At 40.0% G+C, this 18,245-nt stretch overlaps 1 protein-coding gene across 1 annotated transcript in view; it reads right to left on the bottom strand.

The window, feature by feature from the left end:
* Positions 1-2,721: 2,721 nt before the first annotated feature.
* The window catches only part of VAT1L (vesicle amine transport 1-like), a gene marked incomplete at its 5' end in the record, with an annotated part of 48,053 nt that continues 32,529 nt past the window's right edge, over positions 2,722-18,245 (bottom strand). Inside the window, 2 exons of the mRNA XM_008941354.1 lie at positions 2,722-2,820; positions 3,784-3,867. Of these exons, the coding sequence (XP_008939602.1) occupies positions 2,722-2,820; positions 3,784-3,867 (183 nt within the window). The remainder of the gene's footprint in view (positions 2,821-3,783; positions 3,868-18,245) is intronic.

Below are 18,245 nucleotides of genomic sequence, written 5' to 3'. Positions count from 1 at the left end.
AGTAGTTAGCACAAACCTCCGTTTCTGCTGCAGCAAGACTTGGTCAGGAACAAGTCTCAGCATCATCACTTTGTATAGCACGCCCTCTGCCACCTCAGGTGCCGTACTACTGTTTGTGGTATTCTAAGAATTACTTTGGGCTTGGGGGCCAAATTCTGCTAGCACAAATCCTGCTTCCAGAACAGATACCTGAAAAATTTCCATTCGTTTCAGTAGTAACCTTCGTATGGGCCGTGTTAATACCAGTAAAACACAGAGTAGAGTTTAGCTTGCTGATGGCAATACTTGTCTGTGTTGCACTCAGGAAGATCCAGAAATATTCCTTTCTACTCACTGCAATGACCTGATATTCTGCTGATCAGAAAATGGCCCTAAAATTGGTATGAAATAGCATGAGGAGTATTTTTGCCTTGCTAACAAAACCAGAAAGAACTAGCCAAAATTATTTCCTTTGATTGTTGTCCCTGTGGTGTCTGTGGCCATGACCAAGATCACCCATCTTTATTCATCTCGAAGGGTAATTTAACTGTAGAGCCAACCATACTGCAGTTTAAAACAGAAGAACAGATTTGCTATTCTGCTTGCCCTACTAATTTAAGGCCTTGAGAATGCCACGTTACTGCCAGCTCGAAGGTCACCAGCAATATTGCTCACTTTGGCGTCAAATCAAAGTTCCTAGTTATGTTAAGGTTTGTTGCAGGACAACAACATTACACTAACTGCAAAACAAAATTGGGCACGTTTCCTACCAATGTCAGCTTATGAGTCATGAAAACTTAATGGCCTTTCTTAAAAGCCCAACTGGCAAGCCCAATACATGGAAAACTCTCACTGAATATATATTTTGTCTGTGGATAGAGTCCCTGTTTGGGCCTCATAATGGCACTGGAAGTGTAGGCAAATACTGCTGGAAAAGAAAGCCAACTATGGTGAAGTTGAGCATCAACATCTAGAGGAAACTAGATTCAGTTAATATTTCAAAAGCTTTTTTGGCATTTTTCTCCACAGTTATTTCTTCTCATTGTTTTGGAATTATTTTAACCCAAGGGAAACTCTGTTAGAATGAACTTTCTGCACAATTATCTGGTATTACAACAGCAACTTCATGAGTGTAAAGGGATGGCCATTAACACTCAGGCAGCAAGATGAAACAAACAGAAAAACCAAAAGTGAATCTTCTAAAACCACACATAAAAGTCATCCAGACCCACAAGTCCTTTCACATTGAGAAAAGCCTGAGAAGCCCTCCCTCTTCACTTCTCTATGTTAGCTTTTACTTTCTATCTCTACAAGGTACTTTTAGATTTAAGTGAACAACTAGCCATGCCTGGGGAAATACTTTCTTTTGAAAAAAATATATTAATTTAAAGATATATGGCATTATGCAAAGTCTCTGACATTCCTTTAGCATTTCTACTGTAGGTGTTTGCAGTACTTTTACAATAATCATTTTAACAAAACAACTGAGGACCTGAGTTAACTGCTGCTTGGATAGGTGAAAGACATGGAAAAAATACTTACTTTTGTCATATTTAGCTATAGTTTCCACTAGTGGGAGGTAGATAAGACTAGCTGGTCTCTGAATACTTGATCCTGCAAATAATTACAAACATAACCATACATGTGGAGCAGAGCTCTTGATAGAACTACTCGCCTAGACAAAGTTACCCCTGTGCATGATTTCTGATGGAGTTAAGGCCTAAAAGTCATTTTTAACAGGGTGAACTTTTGTTGGAGTTCAGCTCCAGCTTGACAGTTGATCAGCACATTAGCGATTTCAGAGCAGAAAACTCCAGCCACAAATTTCTTTCCACATACTGATGAGTGATCCTTATCAATATGATTTAAAAATGAAATTTAAAATTGATTTTGATTTTGGACACAGGTGAGTCAATGTGTCCTCAGCAGAAGATGTTGATCTGTCAGTAACAATGCTAATTGCTATAGGAATTAAAGTTCTGGGTCTAAAAAGAGTGGCTCACTGACCTTGTTGTTTGCCTGTAACATACAGGGAAATAGCTCAGGTCAACAGGAAGTGTGGGGGTTGGCACTCTGAGTGTTTAATTACTGCTGCTGCTTACTAACATGATTATACAACAGTAACTGAAGTCTCTCAAGTAATGATTTCTTGCACAGTTTCAGATTCCAGAATTCCAAATGAGGTATTTTTGAAAATGAAGATAGGATTACTTATAAAATGATAAAGCATGACTGAGGAAAATGAAAAGTCATCCTTTTTTTGCAACTTTTATCTGTGGTTCATAAAAGGAAAATCCACAAACTTAAAATCCTCCCTCCAGTTACTAATATCTTCCAGACAGCAAGTGGGGAATGTTTTTTGTTACTGTTTCCAACTTGCAAAAAAAACAACACCCCCCCCCCCCCCCCCCAAAGACTTTATGCAGAATGTTGGAATTATCATGAGAAAGATGCCCATCTAAAATTACACAGTAACTTAATGAGACTTTTAAACCAGAACAGAAAAATCCATGGGACTCCTACAGGGCAATCGGGTGTTACACAGGAATGTCATAATACTGCACTGGATGAGAATGGCACTTGAGTTCAAAACAACAATGATCAACAGCTCATAGCTCAGCTGACTGCAGACAAATACAACACACACTGTACTACAGCATTTGTTCACTGATGCACAGAAGAGATTTCCCAGTCTTGCTCCCTTCGACCTCATCAGTCTTCCTGCTCCCTCGGCTCCGGCCGTTACTGGATGAAGGGCATGCGCTCTTTGTTCTCATTGTCCCCTTCGTGGTCTTCCTCCTCTTCTCCAGCCTCGCTTGTCTCTGTGCTGTCGTTGGCCATCTGTAGGATGAAGGACATCAGAGCACCTTTCACATTGCTTTATTCGTTCCTATTTCAGTTTGATTCATGTGGTAAAGTGACTTGAAAACTGAAAGAAGACACGGCTGCAACAGGGAGATAAACACCCTGTCCGTGCAAAGCCTTTGCTGGCACCACACTGCTCCCCACTGGCCTTGCAAGCTGCTCCCTCCTGGCTTACAGCTGAGTTAGGTGACAGAAAGCACCCCTGTCACACGGGGGCACTGGGTAGGGACTTCACAGAACGTGTGAGAGCTCTGGTTTACCACTCCTCCTGTATCTGCTCTTCCAGAACAGGTAATGCTATTCTTTAATGGCAGCTAATGGACGGGATCTGGTCCCACGTGAGGCGCAGTGCCATGAAAACTCAGAAAGCAACAGTTTTATCTCTGTACAGCAGTGGATATGCAGATGCTGGCAGAATATACCCATGAGAGAGTGCAAATCTTGGCTCCCACAGAAGTGGGAAGAAACTGCATTACTGTATTTTATTGAAAATGCCTGTACAGGTAGTAGGCAACTGCAGACATTTGTAGTTCGGCATTGGATTTAAGGAACACATCAGGGTGTTTTTTCACATGGGAGTATTTATTACAACTTGTGTAAAGGTGCAAAACTCTCTTGTACTTCCCCTTGTCATTTTGACTTACCTGTGGAAGCACAACAAGAGTCTGTTTAACTGGGCAGGTGGTAATGTTATACAACATAGGTTAGCATGGCTGAATTCTCTTCTACATCAACATTCTCTCTCTTAGGACTGAAGAAGATTCTTGCATTAAATCAGACTCACAGAATGCTTTGGGTTGGAAGGGACCTTTAAAGATCACCTAGTCCAACCCCCCTGCAGTGAGCAGGGACATCTTTAACCAGACCAGGTTGCTCAGAGCCCCATTAACCTGACTTTGAATGTGGCCGTACACCACGTATGTGGTGCTGTGCACTCACCAGGGGAGTGGGGGCCTTCTCCACGTCCAGAATTAGTTTTCCTATATTTCCTCGGTCATGGATCCTCTGCATGGCCTCCTTCACCTGAAAGAAAGAGAACCTCTTGGTAATTTCCAGGCACACACTAAGAAAGAGAATCCCAAATTCCTTCCTTCCAAAACCAGCCACATATTTAAGGCATACTATGTGCAAGGTCATTCAAACATCTGCTGGAAAGAAAATGAATAGTTAAACTTTTTTTCAGTGAATTTGTATGGCCAGATTTTTATGTTGTGTGTGCCAAAATGGGACCCATGTCTTGATGGCAGTTCCTGAGTAGCAGGATAGGTGCACGAGGCTAACGCTGGACCCGAGCAACAGGCACCTGAGGTGCAGGGAGAAACACAGGCTCTGGGACTTGGTGCCTACAGGTTGTTCACTAGATTTTGTATTTGCAGAGTGTTTATCAAGAAACCCTGCTTTCATCAAAGGATGAAATGTTTTCCTAATTGATCCATGGTACTTTAGAGTCAATTTCTTCTGCACTCCTATAGAAGGAATGCTGCATCTGGGCAGTGGCTGTGATTAGTGCAGTACTGTGGTTCTCACTACATAAGTATTTCTTTCCTTCTTTTAGCCACTTTTTTTTTCTCTTTTTTATTTTAACTCAGTAGTCCCCTACAGATACTACTAAGACTAGACATTTAACAACTGGCTGCAACTAGCACAAGTGAGAAAGGAACAAAAACCTCTTCTCACTAGTGCACTGGAGAGGAGCTTATTTTGATGTCTGAAGGAAGTTTCAGAACTCCTCAGAGCTCAGTGTTGATGAATTGAAATTGTGTGTGTGCTGGACTGAATGCCCAATATGCAGCATGCAGACCACGATCAGATCACTGAAAATGGGAAGATGTCAAGTTTCCTCACTTTCATCATGGGAAACTTCAGGAACTGAAAATGGACACATAAAGGCTGTTTCATATCCTCATCACACCATTTTTTTTCAGGCATAACAGGACATGTTGAGACAATAAAGAGTTTTATGTTAATAGGATCTACCATCTGTGACATAGTTTTATTGAATATTGTAAAAATAATGGCATAGAAGTTTGAAACAATATGCTGACCTGGCAACAGGTGGGTCCCACAGCATATTTAAAAGCCTGAGCTGGGGTCCACGTACCTAAGATAATTGCTGAATGTCTACTACAGAAGGAAGCATGAGATTTTTAAAGATACTAAGCAAATACAGCTTTCAACTTCTAATTAAATGTAATGGATGCTGGGCACAAAATGTCTTCGCCATCTGTCCGCCTTGTTTTGAAAGCTGACTGCAGTGAACTCAATATTACAACCTTAAGCTTGCAAAGTGGTTCCCTCATTTAGTAAATACCAGACTTAACAAAAAATGTGTTAGAACAAAAGAAAAATAGCACTGCAAAACACAATGACTTTCTAACTTAGGGCATAATTGTAAATTAACCTTGGAAAACATATCTTTGTAAATCCCACTGGAAAGTGAGTTGACCTCTAAATGTAGCCTGCAAAATCACAGTAAATTTCATGAAGTCACTCTACAGCATAAGCAATACCTAATTATTCTGTAAGACTTGTTCTGCACTATGGACAACATTCCTTTAAGAATATTCAACAAAGACTCTGAAGAAGCAGCGGCTGTATTATTCTTTTATTACTCTTATTAGCCAAATCAAGCTTTTCAGAGTCTACAGCATGGCTTAGATAACCAACCTAGACATGACAGAGCTGGAGAAGTCAGCAAACACACTTGCCCGTCCATTGAAATTGATTACCAGAACATCATGTGGAAAGCAGGGTATGCAACATTTATTTCAATTTGTACCATATCATATTAAGCAAGGCAAATTTGAGAAAATGTGCTTTCCCTGCATTTTTCATATGCACAGTATCAACTTTAAGACTCTGGAGAAAGGTTCAAGAATTGTTTCCAAGACACTTTTAAGTAGCCTGCAAATGCAAGCAGCAGGCAGAGGCAAAGGGAACAATAAAACTCAGAGCAGTAAGAGTGGCTATGGAATCCAGATGGAGATATTAAACCTATAAAACATTTTGGAAAAAGTATTTTGAAGAGCTGATACAACATCTGTATATTTTAGTGTCATTTGCAGCTTACCTACCAGCTAGTCAAATTCTGTACTAGTGCCACACCCTCCAGTACAGTACGTCTGAGTTAGGAGAGCACGAGCTATTTAATACATCAGTAAATTTTACATTTATGGTTGCTAACAGTCCACTTATTCAAGCAAGACTGCAACCACTTGTTCCCCAAGGTGCCTGAGTACTGAAACCATTCCCTCTTACACTAGAGGGCAGAGAGCATCACAGCCTGCCCTGGCTAAGCCAGTGTGGGTAAGGCTTCAGTTGTTCTATGCAGACTGTAGGACAGCATTTACTGTCTCATGTGAGCATTGACGTGCTGTGTGGAGTCTGCCTCTGGCCCAGTGTGGCTGAGGCTGTGCCTGAGTGTTTGCACGTTCCCAGTGAAGACAGTGAATCTCTCTGCACTTGGTCAAAATCAGACCCAGGCTTAGCTGGTAGTACAGCAAAGGCACAAAGACATCTTGGAATTTACTGGACGTTCTCTGAAGTGGTTGGAGTTTGATTCAAAATAAATATCCCTTCCAGAGCAAGGATCAAAAGTGTTTCCCTCTTTGTACAGAATTGTGTCCCTAAATTGATTTTTCACCAATTCTTCTATATTCGTTGCTATTTGCATCTGTCAACTCAAATTCAAGTAAAATGTGCTTTTGTTTATATGCACGAGCTAATTGAATTTCTTCTGGTGCAGGATCTGCAGCAGAGGGCTCTTGGATTGGAAACAGTGCAAAGGAGTGTTTACTAATATTAAGAGTTTCCACTGGAATAAAGGACAATTCTGTTGGCCTGTGCTTTCAGTATAGCTCAGCTCTTAGAGGGTTTGTGTCTAAACTAATGCTGATTAGCCTTGAGAGCCCCACAATTGGCACAGCATCACAGAGCTCTGCACTGGAATCAGAACTCTTTTTACACATTAGTGGACAACTGGGAAATGCTTCCACTTTCCATGTTATTTATGTAAGGAAAGCTGGCAAAGCAGTTACTGGAAAACAAGAAAAATCCAGAGTGCCACCCAGCCAAGCACTGCCCGATGAACCCAACATTAGCACTCCGAGGCTGCACTAGAGGAAAGAGATTACTAGCAAGGGAGAAATAACAGGAATCCCAAATTTGACTTCTCCCTCAAGCACACTTGCATTAATTCATATTTTAGTTTGATGTTTTCAAGCATACTCTGGAGTAGATTCATCTTCCTCTATCAGTTCAGTCTAGTGGAAAATGATAAACAGAAGAAAAGGACCTTTCTAACTCAGTTTGATACAATTTGCATTTGCTTTAGGGAATATGCTTTTAGTACTGGAGAAACCACTTTGGAGAAGTCTATTTCTTCCATCCCTTTCACCCCTACAGAAGGTACAGTCATGGATACATTATCACATATCCTCGTTCCAGTGTTTTTCAGCAATGACAGTGGATCTGGAAATTGAGACAACCTATTCAATAATGAGGTCATCTGTAAAACAAAAAACATGGTCTAGAAGGACAAAACTGCAGGACTGCAAGGTCCTTTACAAGTCATGCTTACCATGCCCTGTGAGAAACACTCAAATTCTCATTTTCCATCATAACTCCCAAAGGCTGCAGATTTTCTGAAACTTCTAGGAGCTCCACCCTCATACCACTCTGCTGGACCCAAGCAGAGAGGCATGAAATTTAAATATATAGAGCTTAATTGGGAACATACAGAACAGTTGCACTGCATTAGCATTGTAGGCAAGATTTAGCAGCTTTAACGTTTCTTAGAAAATTTTAATCTATTAACACACACTTGCACAGTTAAAAAGGTGTTATGCTGCCAGTGCTACCAACAGAATTCTTCAAAGAAGCCTTGATACAAACACAGGATTAAAAAAACACACAGCTGGCAAAGAAGGCCTCTTGTGAAAAAGCCTGTTCAAGTGTATTTTCCTGAGGGGATGTTATGGTCAGGGTCTCAGAGCTTCTCTTGGATCAGAGCCATTTCTGTCCCATATCTATTGTGTATCATACTGAGAAGAGCAACAATTACTGTCAATAGACCCTGGTAGGAGAGCAGGAGCCAAAATGCCTTCATGTTACCAGCCAAAGACTGTTCTAAAAGAAGGTTCACAGCAGCTGTGTTCTCTGAAGTAGGGTTTGACAGAATCCGCTCCTATACCACTGCAGCGTCTCTCCTGAGGTACTCCTCAGAAATATCAAGAATCTTGGCTATTGTGTCCTCTTTAAATTTTCTTATTCTGCTTCAAATAGACTCATCTTCTCCAGCCTCAAATCTGTTCAAAATCAAGCCAAGGTACTTATCTTAAGCACCAATGGTAATTTTCAGAATATCGTTCAAGAATTTCATCTCCTACCAGACTAGATTTTCTCTGCCTTCAAAAACAAGCTGTAGCAACAAGGCCTCCCTCTAGTAAACTTTATACAGGTAAATTTTTCAAAAAGTTAGTACTTTTAAAAGTCTGCATACAGAAAAAAACAGAAAAGAAAAAGCCAGTTACCCAGACACAGTGGGCTGTCGATGCCAGAGGCAGATATTTGTCTTGTCTTCATACTTTCTAACACTTGAGCTCTACAGGCTTCCAAAGACAATGCAAGTAATGACATACAGTAAAAAACAGGATTTGGGAAATTTTAAGTCTCAATAAGTCTGGAATTCCATGTGGGATTTTTAAAACCTGAACTGAGAAAGCTCAATACTTGCTCCTCCCAGTGAGAACTTTGACAATATCTGGCTGTGCCAGTAGTTATTTGCAAATTCAGAAATGATGCCATGCTTGGCATAATGGCATTCATCATTCTGCTCAACCTTCCTTCACTGACTAAAAAGTTATAATTACTGCATGTTGTAATATTTCCCAGTTTATACAAAAGCAACACAAACAAATCAACAGAAAAATCTCAGTACATCTCTAGACAGGTGTATGTATTTTGGGGTATTCTGCTTGTGGGTTTTGGATGAGCGTTTATTTCTGTGCTTTGTGATGGCAAAAAGTTTAGTCTGGTTTTTATAAAGTTTTTTAAAGACACCTTTCCAATGGACTAGGTTGCTAAAATGGTTCATTCAGTGTTGCTGATTCTATTGCATTTTGGGAATTCAATCTAATTTTAGGACTGACTATGTACCTTGAAATCACTGATACTTGGGTCTTCACGCTACCTACGACCAAAGTAAGCTGAAAAAGATAACACAAAAATTATTTATAAGGTTTGTCTGTGAAATTTTAAAATGGTGTATTTTTATAAAAAAAAGAAGGTGTCACGTGCAAGAAGTGTGTTTTCAACTAGGCTGTAGTTCACAGAGATGCCTGTATAGTCTCAACTTTATAAACCAGCTAATTTTGTAGTATCACATTAGCTCTAGATATCGTTAAAAAAGAAACAGCAGAGTATTAGAAACACAAAAGAGTTCATGTTCCTTGTAGCAATGATACGCTAAATTGATACATCATCTCTAAAAGACAGATTTTCATATTTCTTTGGCTAATACCTCATGGCAGACCATGACTTGCAAAGTTTTTATGTCACTAAAAGCAGAAGAGAATAAATAACAGCCATAAATTATTTGCCTCTACTTCAGTAGAACACCAGAGTACACACTGGGAACATGGTATGGCTTTTGTAGTCATTCTGTCATTAGTTAGCTGAGAGCAATTCTAATTTAAACTATAAGCTTGCATAAAAAAGGAGAAAAACAAAAATTATTTTGTTTTTTTACTAGCATTTCTAAAATAGTGAAGTGCTAATATTAGCAGAGTACTATTAGCAAAGTATTAACATGGAAACTAAGAAAACAACTTTTAGGAATCACATTGAATCCACAAATTACTTACCTAAGTTTAATTAAGTGCTCTGTCAGCACTCCTGACTAACTGGCAATACCTTTCTATGTGAGAAATATGTGTAAAAAAAGCACAAAATTAAGCAATTTATTACCTGTAATCACTCAGACTGGAAAAAAGATGTTCATACCAAAATTAAAAATAGCAGCCACAAGACATTTTTTTTACTCAAGTAGTTTCTGCAAATCTGAGGCCATGAAAAACCTGGTGTATTTCAAACAGAACAAGTAACATAATATGCTGTCAGGCTGTGACATTACTTTTGGGTATCTGCAGCTAGCTCCTGATGACATTGGGGTTCTATGGCTCTTGATGGGACTGTGTAAAAACAGGCCATTTTACACTGACTAAAAGACTTTTTTCCTGAAATGCATCTTGTACAGCTGCCTTCGGACTAGGGATTCTTTCCTGTGTTCTCCGTGGACTTTTCTTATTAGTCTTTAGCACTACGTTTTCCCCAGGTGAAATTAGTAACTGGGACAGATTTCTTGTCTGGCTTTTCATCTGAAGCCATTCATTTCAGGTCCCCACCTCTACTGTCCTGGTAGTCACAGCACTGATCCTTCAATTCGCTGAAGCCTGCAGCTGAAGGGAGACAAAATTAACCTTGGAACCCCATTACAGAACAAGCCTGAAAGCGGTACTGAGGCCATGACTACCTTGCAAAGTTCTTGAACAGAGATGTTCTCCTAGATTTAAGTCTGACTCTTTATAAATAATATCAAACAATCATGTTCTAACTTTAGATTGCTATAGTCAAGCCTCTGCTTATTCACCCATTTTACTTGAAACTAATTTGTTGGCTGTTCTGTGTTTGAAATCAAGAGCCAACAGTAATCTCTGCTGAGGTATTCATAAATGCTTGCTGACGTTCAGTCATCTCTGGAACTTCATTTTGTTGTTAGAATGTAGCAAAAGCAGTATACTGCTTTATAAATATAGAAAAGTAAAATGGGAAATGTATTACTAATTATCTGTGGCACCATTTCAACAGTATGAAAGATAAATGCAGCCTGCCTAGAGAAACGGATGCTATTTTCAAGCCTATGGATATTATTTTAAACATAATGATCCATTTCTGTATTTGGATCTTATAAGAAACCAGTCTCAGGAGTAAAATAAGAGAGACTGCAAAGTTGGAACATTAAAGGGCTCGCTGTGCCAATATAACACACTGGGGGCTTCAGGCCCACGTTAGTAATGTGAGTGTTTAGTAGAGAGAAACAATGAAGGCAACGGGCCATGTGGAAACATTCCACGCCTAGTGGAAATATCAGAACATTAATGCTTTCATCATCCTACATGAAGCTGTTCAGCTCAGCAATATCATTATTTTTTTCAATGTTTTTTTGTAAAGTTATATATTTACTTCAGAAAAAAAACAAATCAAAACTAAAAGAATCTAAAGATACTCCTGCATCAGAAGAGTGGATGCTCTTTTGACTCCATGGTGTTGAACGCAGTTTATACAAACTGCCATCTACACATTCCAGTTTGATTTTTGCAGACACTTTCTTTACCTCATCACTCTCAGCTAAGGCAGGTTTATTGGATGGTGGCAGAGGACTGTGTACTGGGTTTCCCTGAGGTACATGAAAGCTTACAAGCCCTCTCATTCCCCTTTTTGGTAAATTGGGTCATAGTATGAAAGGTTAAACAATCTCATGCCAAGGTTACAAATTGAATCTAAGCCAGAACTGAAGTGATTTCCATTACCTCAGTTTGATCTGTCCACGCACCAGCTGTTCCAATGCTGTATCACCACACACTGTCTAAAGGGTGATCAACACCCAAACAAAGGGAACGTCTCTCACCTTCAATACTGCTGTTTATTTTCACACATCATCTGAAAGAATCACCTTTTGTCCTCTGTTTATACACTGAAAACATTTTTCCTGTGCACATAAGGAGTCCAACAAGGCCATCTCCAAAATGCCGTTCTGGGGCTGATTGTAAAGAATCACTAAAGCACCAATGTCACTCCAGCCCTCAAGTTCTTCTTAAATTTCTTCTGATGTATATGTGGGAAGCTGAAAACAGCTGACTATTTGAGAAGTAGCTGCCATAGTCCTGCAACACTTACCCCATACCCCCTCACTGGCTATCACCTGATGCTCTTGGACAGTTTTTGAAGCAGGAACTGTATCTTCTTAGGGATGTGTTTTATCATGTCAACAGAAGCCCCACCTGATCATAGCCACGCCTGCTAATCACAGCTGTAGCACACAGAAATAGTAACAGCCCCTTTTAAGTATCTGTCATTGTACAGCCAGTTTCACATGTAAGTAACAAAGGTGGAACAAAGCATTTTTCAACAGCAAAATAGCTTTAACCTGAGGCTCTGTTAGTTCTGTTTTCCAGGGAGTATGGGGAGGAAGGAGGAAGCACCCACACAGCTTGCTTAACCATCAGAAACAGAATCACATCTTTTCTCAGAAGTTTTGTTTGTTTTAACTGCCCTGTCAATAACAGAACTTCCAAGTTCAGAAGAGGAAAAAATAGCAGTAATGTAGAGGCCAAATACAAAGGCCATGGTAACTAGCGAAGGATTTAGGTAATTACCTAAATATTCAGGCATGTGCTACAACTTCAAAGTTAGAAGCCTTGGTTCAGAAATACGTAAAAGGCAGAGAAGCAGTCAATTGTCTCATGGGATCTTTCTAACACTCAGCCTGGGCTTTGGTTTGGTATTGTTGTGCAGAACAGGTCCGAAATCTAGTTCATAGTGCTACTGTGAGGTTCAGTAGATGCTGGAAAGGGCATGACAGCTACTTTTTGAGAAGAATTTGAAATATTCTGTGTACACAAACTTCAGTCCCTGTTCCACTGGTGTAACTTCCCTGACCTGACCAGGCTGCATGTGAATGAAAACAGCAGGTGTTGGGAGGGGATAAAAGTCTCAGCTGATGAAGGAATACTAGTAGCGTTCAGTGGCCTTCAATGACTCAAACATAAAATCTGTAAATGAATATTATCCTTCAAACACGGTTTTCACACATGTCAGCACTGTCTCCAACCACTCCTCCAATCTTGGTAGAGCCTGAACTTTCCATCAGAACTCAGTATTTTCCTTACGAAAAGGAGGTGAGAGCTGAGCTTTCCTTCTGAGAGCCGAGGGAGCTCCCCCTCGTCCCCTTGCCCTGGTCCTCCACATGCAGCTAAGCCAAGTTTACCTCCTGCATTACTTCTGGGCACTGTGACAGAGAGAAGAGCTGTCTGCAGGAGCATTCCTCACCAATCATTAATTCCTCTCCTGCTCGCTGTGGCGTGTCTGAGATGCCTGCGACTGCATCATGTCTGCAGAATCACATGGGCAGGATCTCCATGGTGACCGTGCCATGCGCTCTGCAAACATCAGCTGGCTAGTCAAGGTTACTTTGGCAACCCAAGTGTCACAGGTAATGATCCAAATCTTGTTCAGATTTATGAGAGAATAATCTGAATTAAAACCTTGGCTGGTTCTGTTCTGTTGCTGTTCATAACAGACACTATTTCAGTGAGCCCAGAGCTATCTCCATGAGAATTACAAACACTAATATCAATAATATTTATTTAAGCATCATTTGTACCAGTAATGAAGAAAAAGATGGATACTATTCTAGCTGAGATACCACATAAGCAAAGCTTTAACATTAAAGCTTTCATTAGTGCTCTAAGGCAACATGATTTTTTTTTTTATTATCAGACTCACTGCTGTGATCTTTTACAAAGCTATGTTGTTGTTAATGTGAACTGTGAGCTGCATTATAATCACAGATGCTCTTCTCAGAACAGGTGAAGAGCCATTTGCTTTAAAATTGAACACAGTACTTCATACAAAAAGATCACGTAGTCTTGTCTTCTGGATTATGTCACTTTCAAGAGTGACATCTGTCAGAATTTATCCCTATTGTTTGGCTAGCATAGTTCCTCTTTGCTAATCTTGAAATGTCTCCTTTCTATGCAGTATTTCATTGGGAAACATGATGACTTTTTTTTTTTTTTAAAGTTTTGGGGTTTGGTTTTGTTTTGTTTTGGTTTGTTTTTTTTTTAAATTGAGTTTGCAATACTTTCCTTTTTCAGGCCAAGTCTTCTGTACAAGCTTCTGTAGGAAAGCTGTTTGCCTGGGTGTGATTACTGACAGCTGTCCTTCCACAGACAGAGCTACTGGACAAATCCAGCCTTTTGCTGGTAGGGATTACCTCCCTTGGGAGCAATGGGATAACCTGTATTGACCACAGCACACTTCCATGGGAATGATCTGCATTCACGACAGGAATATCTTCCTTGTACTCTATAGCAGAATAGCTGGCAGAAAAGCACTTCTGGTATCAAACTGCCCCAACTGCTGGGACAAAATCCTCCAGTGTACCTCAAGCTATGAGCTTTACTTTTTCCCCCTGATTCTCTCTCCCATCCCACTGTGGGGGTGTGAGCAAGCAGCTGTGTGGTGCTTAACTGCTGGCTGGTGTCAAACCACAACACCTGCATACATGCAAATAGAAAGTTCTTTTTAAATCCCTTTCATTCCTCCATTGCTAGTCACAGCTGTAAACAGCAGCTCTGGCCTCTATTCCCTTCTGCTGCCTGTCAGTGAGGAGAGACCTTTTCTCTGGAATACCTTTTAGGCTCACTGTATGTTGCCATGGCAGCAAGACTAAAACCAGACCCAAGATGAGAAAAATGTCAAAGGAATAAAAACTGACGCTACAGGCAAATTCTGACTGAGTCCTCCCTTGGCTACTGAAGATCTCTATTAAGTTATACATCTTTTAGATGGAGAGCTACAGCTGCAGAACTGTGCTGTTTTCATTCTTTCCTTATTCCTGTAACCCCTGCTGACGTCAATGAGCATTTGTTTTGCCTCAGTAAAATTCAAAGAAAGAGAGATTTAAAGCCTAGTAATTACAGAAAAACTGAGCCAAATCTTGCCAGCTTTTACGTACGGAGTCAACAGGGATAAAGCAGAAAAAAAGTCAGAACCAACACAAAATGAAATATTTAGAAGTACTAGACAGCAGTGCCTAGATTATCAATTTGGTGGGAGCTTTCCTACACGGTGAAAGAAAAGACCTTGAAATTTCATCCATCAATGCAGAGAATTTCAGCAAGTTAGGACTGCTCTGGGGCATTCAGCACTTTGACAGTTAAAAATCAGAGTTTTGTTTGTGAGCAAAGAGCTCTAGAAGAAAAAAAATCTATAAGACTGTGTATTAGAAAAATTTGCACAGAGTGAGGAGGAAAACTTTTTTTGATTCAAACTGGCACAGCACAGGTTTTCTCATTATCACTTGGTATTAACATAAGCTTGAAGAAAAAGGGAATTGTTTCTGCGTTACTATAGGCAATAATTACTTTATTATTTTCAAAGTCAAGGTTTGTTTCTGAAGGGTAGAGATTTGATGGAGAAACCCCTGGAACACACTCAAGCAGAAAAGCCACATCTTATGAATCAGGATGGAGTTTTAAGGATCCTGTGCTGGTACTTTTAGAGCAGCAATAAAGCCAGAATTCCTGGACCCAAATCTTCTGCAGCAGTTTGTCTAGTTGGTAGCAGAACACAGTAATTTTGACTCCATAATGAGATTAACCATTCTGAAGGTGAGAATAATACTGTGTGCAAGGGATACAGAACTATTGTAATAACGTTTAAAAGTTCCTCAAATCCACTAACCAAAGGAGGATCCCTTCTACATCACGCTTCTGGCTGCCACCATAGGACTGCGAGCCACTGACTCCCAGCTGCTGCCCGAGTCTTTGGGATTGCTGGTAGGACCTACAACAGCATGGTCCCACTCTAGTGAGTCTGCTTGGGTCCACAGCAGCAGCTCTTACACTGGGAGAAATTCCTTGGGCTGCAGAGGAGTTTTGGCAGTCACAGGCAAAAGAAACAGGCCCTCTGTATTTGTTTAAGATGCAACAGTCTCCTGCCTAAACTGAATTCATAACATGCTCAGTTTGGTCTATTCTTGTATTCCATTATAATCCATTATAACAATTTATGGCAGGAAATTAAGTTTATTACATTCATCCGTACAATTAAAAAAAGAACATTTTATGTTGTTATTGACTATCAAACTCTGTGACATCTGTTGTTAAATTCTTGCCTCAGCAATGTTGCTCATGTTCTCTTTGAAAAAAAAAAATGCTTGGAGAAAAACTGTCCCGACCCACAAGTATGTCTCATTTGTTCTCTCTCACATAAGCATGTTGGTGTCATTAAACTCTCCTCCTCCTCCACCCCTAGAACATGCAGACTTAATTGTAAGCATACTGTTTTGTGTTGTGTTGTGTTATCTTTCTAATTATAACGGCTAGACTGTAGAAGGTGAATGTTGTGGATCTCCTCTGCACAGCCTTGCAGCAGCAATCCTGTCTGGTTACTTCTCTGTGGGAATCTGCCAAACAGAGATTCCTCTTCACACACAAGTGAAAGATCAGACAGCCTTTCTGGAACTATTTTGTTTCACAGCCACACGAGAACTCCAAGTCTGCAGTATTTCCAGAACCACAGCTTTTCACACAGACACTTTGTCTAGACACTTGCAGGACACTATTTAAATACAGAAGAATCTTTTCTTTGACACCGTACTCTGAATTGCCTCTGACCTAAAGAGCTTCACCATGTTCCAAGTCAATCCATGTCCTAACTCTGCCTCTTGGCACTTGGGCACAAACCCTGCCACATGGGGTGTGGAGAGGAAACCAACAAACCAGGTTGCAAAACATTAGGTAATTCTTGAACATCTGAACATCCTGAGCATTTAAGAATCAGTGGCAATTCTACCACGTTTTCATACAAGTATGCAGCTGCACCAGAATGTGAATGAAACACCAAAGACTAGCCTCTTTTCTGCAGGGACTCTGCTTCATTTGAGCGACACTTGGGACTATGGGGCCCTGACTTCCAAGGTTACCAGGCCCAGCAAACTTGACATCAACGGCAGTGTTAAACCTTCACAGTGACAGCACCTGTGGGTATTACTTGTGGACCTAACAGTGTATGGCTGTGCTTTACACAGTCCACAGGAACACTGCTGTGTGCCTCCTGTCATGGCCTCTCTTTGTCCTGCAGTGGTAGGGGTTGCTGGCTGTGCCTTGCTTTCTTCTGCTTGCACCTTGTAATAAGGTCCTGCCTCATGGAAATGCATCCTTCTCCCCAGCCCTTCCCAAATGGCAGCTGGTTTTGTTGGAGGTCAGGCAAAATGGGTGACTAACATGACTTCTGCCACTGTACCTTCTCATCAGATTTTCTAAACAACTGAAGTGCGTTAAACATTTTTATTTCCAAAGACCTTCTATCACATATTCCTCAGACACTTTCTTGGGGTCTTTTCTGAGCTATTTCACAAGATGGGATCTTATAATCAGTAATAAAAAAATAGGAATTCCTGCACCACCTGTTTATTCCAAGGAACTTTAAGTCTTCTTTTATTACCACTACAGAAGAAATTGGCCTCTATTCCAGAACCATTACTTCAAACCATGGGAACAAAACTTACTGGTTATGAAATCCAGTAAACATTCAGACTTCCAGATAGTAAAGACACAATCCTTAAAAGTCTTTGACAGTGTGATTTCCAAAGTCTGAGGTGCTTCATACACAAATCCACCTACTAGGATGAGATTTTAAAAAACACATTAATATTGTGTCTTCAAACAAAATCCCTCCATGGTCTTTTGTAACAATGGATTGTCTGCAATAAAATCCGGCCCTAATCAGTAAACCAATTATGCAAATTCTTGAAACTCATCAAGGTAAATCCCAAAAGTCTCTAAAGAGCCAAATGAGAAACTAATTCTCCTTTGATTTCTTGTACAATTTTTTTTTGTTTGTTTCAGAAAGTAGTACCATGAGGATTGCAATCTAATTATTCGTAAGTCATCATTGTATTTTTTGTGTTACAGACAAAGCTCTCTAAGTCAGATCCTACCATCAGGTGCCACTCTGTAACTTCATTGAAATTATACCTAACCAAAAGAAAAAACCACCAAGATATTAACTTGTAATACAGTTGTAATTTTAAAGGGTGTGATTCATGCCTATCCTCAGTTTGAACTACATCAGTTTACAGTAAGATTGAAATCATTCATCTTGGTCAAGTGAAAGGTATTTAAATTTATCTTCTTTGCTAGTTGACAGTTTTAAAATACATTCTGCAGTCCTGTTTGCATTATTACTTAATATTTCTCCTGGCACTGTTAAAAAAAAATGTCTCATTCTAAGCCTGTATTAAAGATCTTAACTCCACGTAATTACTCTACTAATGTGATTGCCCTAAAAATTGCTGTAGTTTACAAGCTGAGTGTTGCTGTTTGAATACACATTCAGCTTTGCATCATATCAGACTGCCACAGAATTGGCAGCAGGGAGCCACAGCAGAACTGCTCATGTGACAGAGGCACTGATTCAGCTGAGACAGTTTCTCATCTAATTCAATTAAACTTGCATGTGTAGATGCACCAAAAAAAAAAAAAAAAAAAAAAGAAAAGGCAAACAGGATGTATACTAGCTATAATAATTCAGGGAAATAGGCCAGAACTTTAGTA

This window comes from Merops nubicus, unplaced genomic scaffold, assembly GCF_000691845.1.
Source record: "Merops nubicus isolate BGI_N331 unplaced genomic scaffold, ASM69184v1 scaffold18775, whole genome shotgun sequence".
In the NCBI taxonomy this organism is placed as follows: Eukaryota; Metazoa; Chordata; class Aves; order Coraciiformes; family Meropidae; genus Merops; species Merops nubicus.
This window is presented reverse-complemented; position numbering and strand designations above follow the sequence as displayed.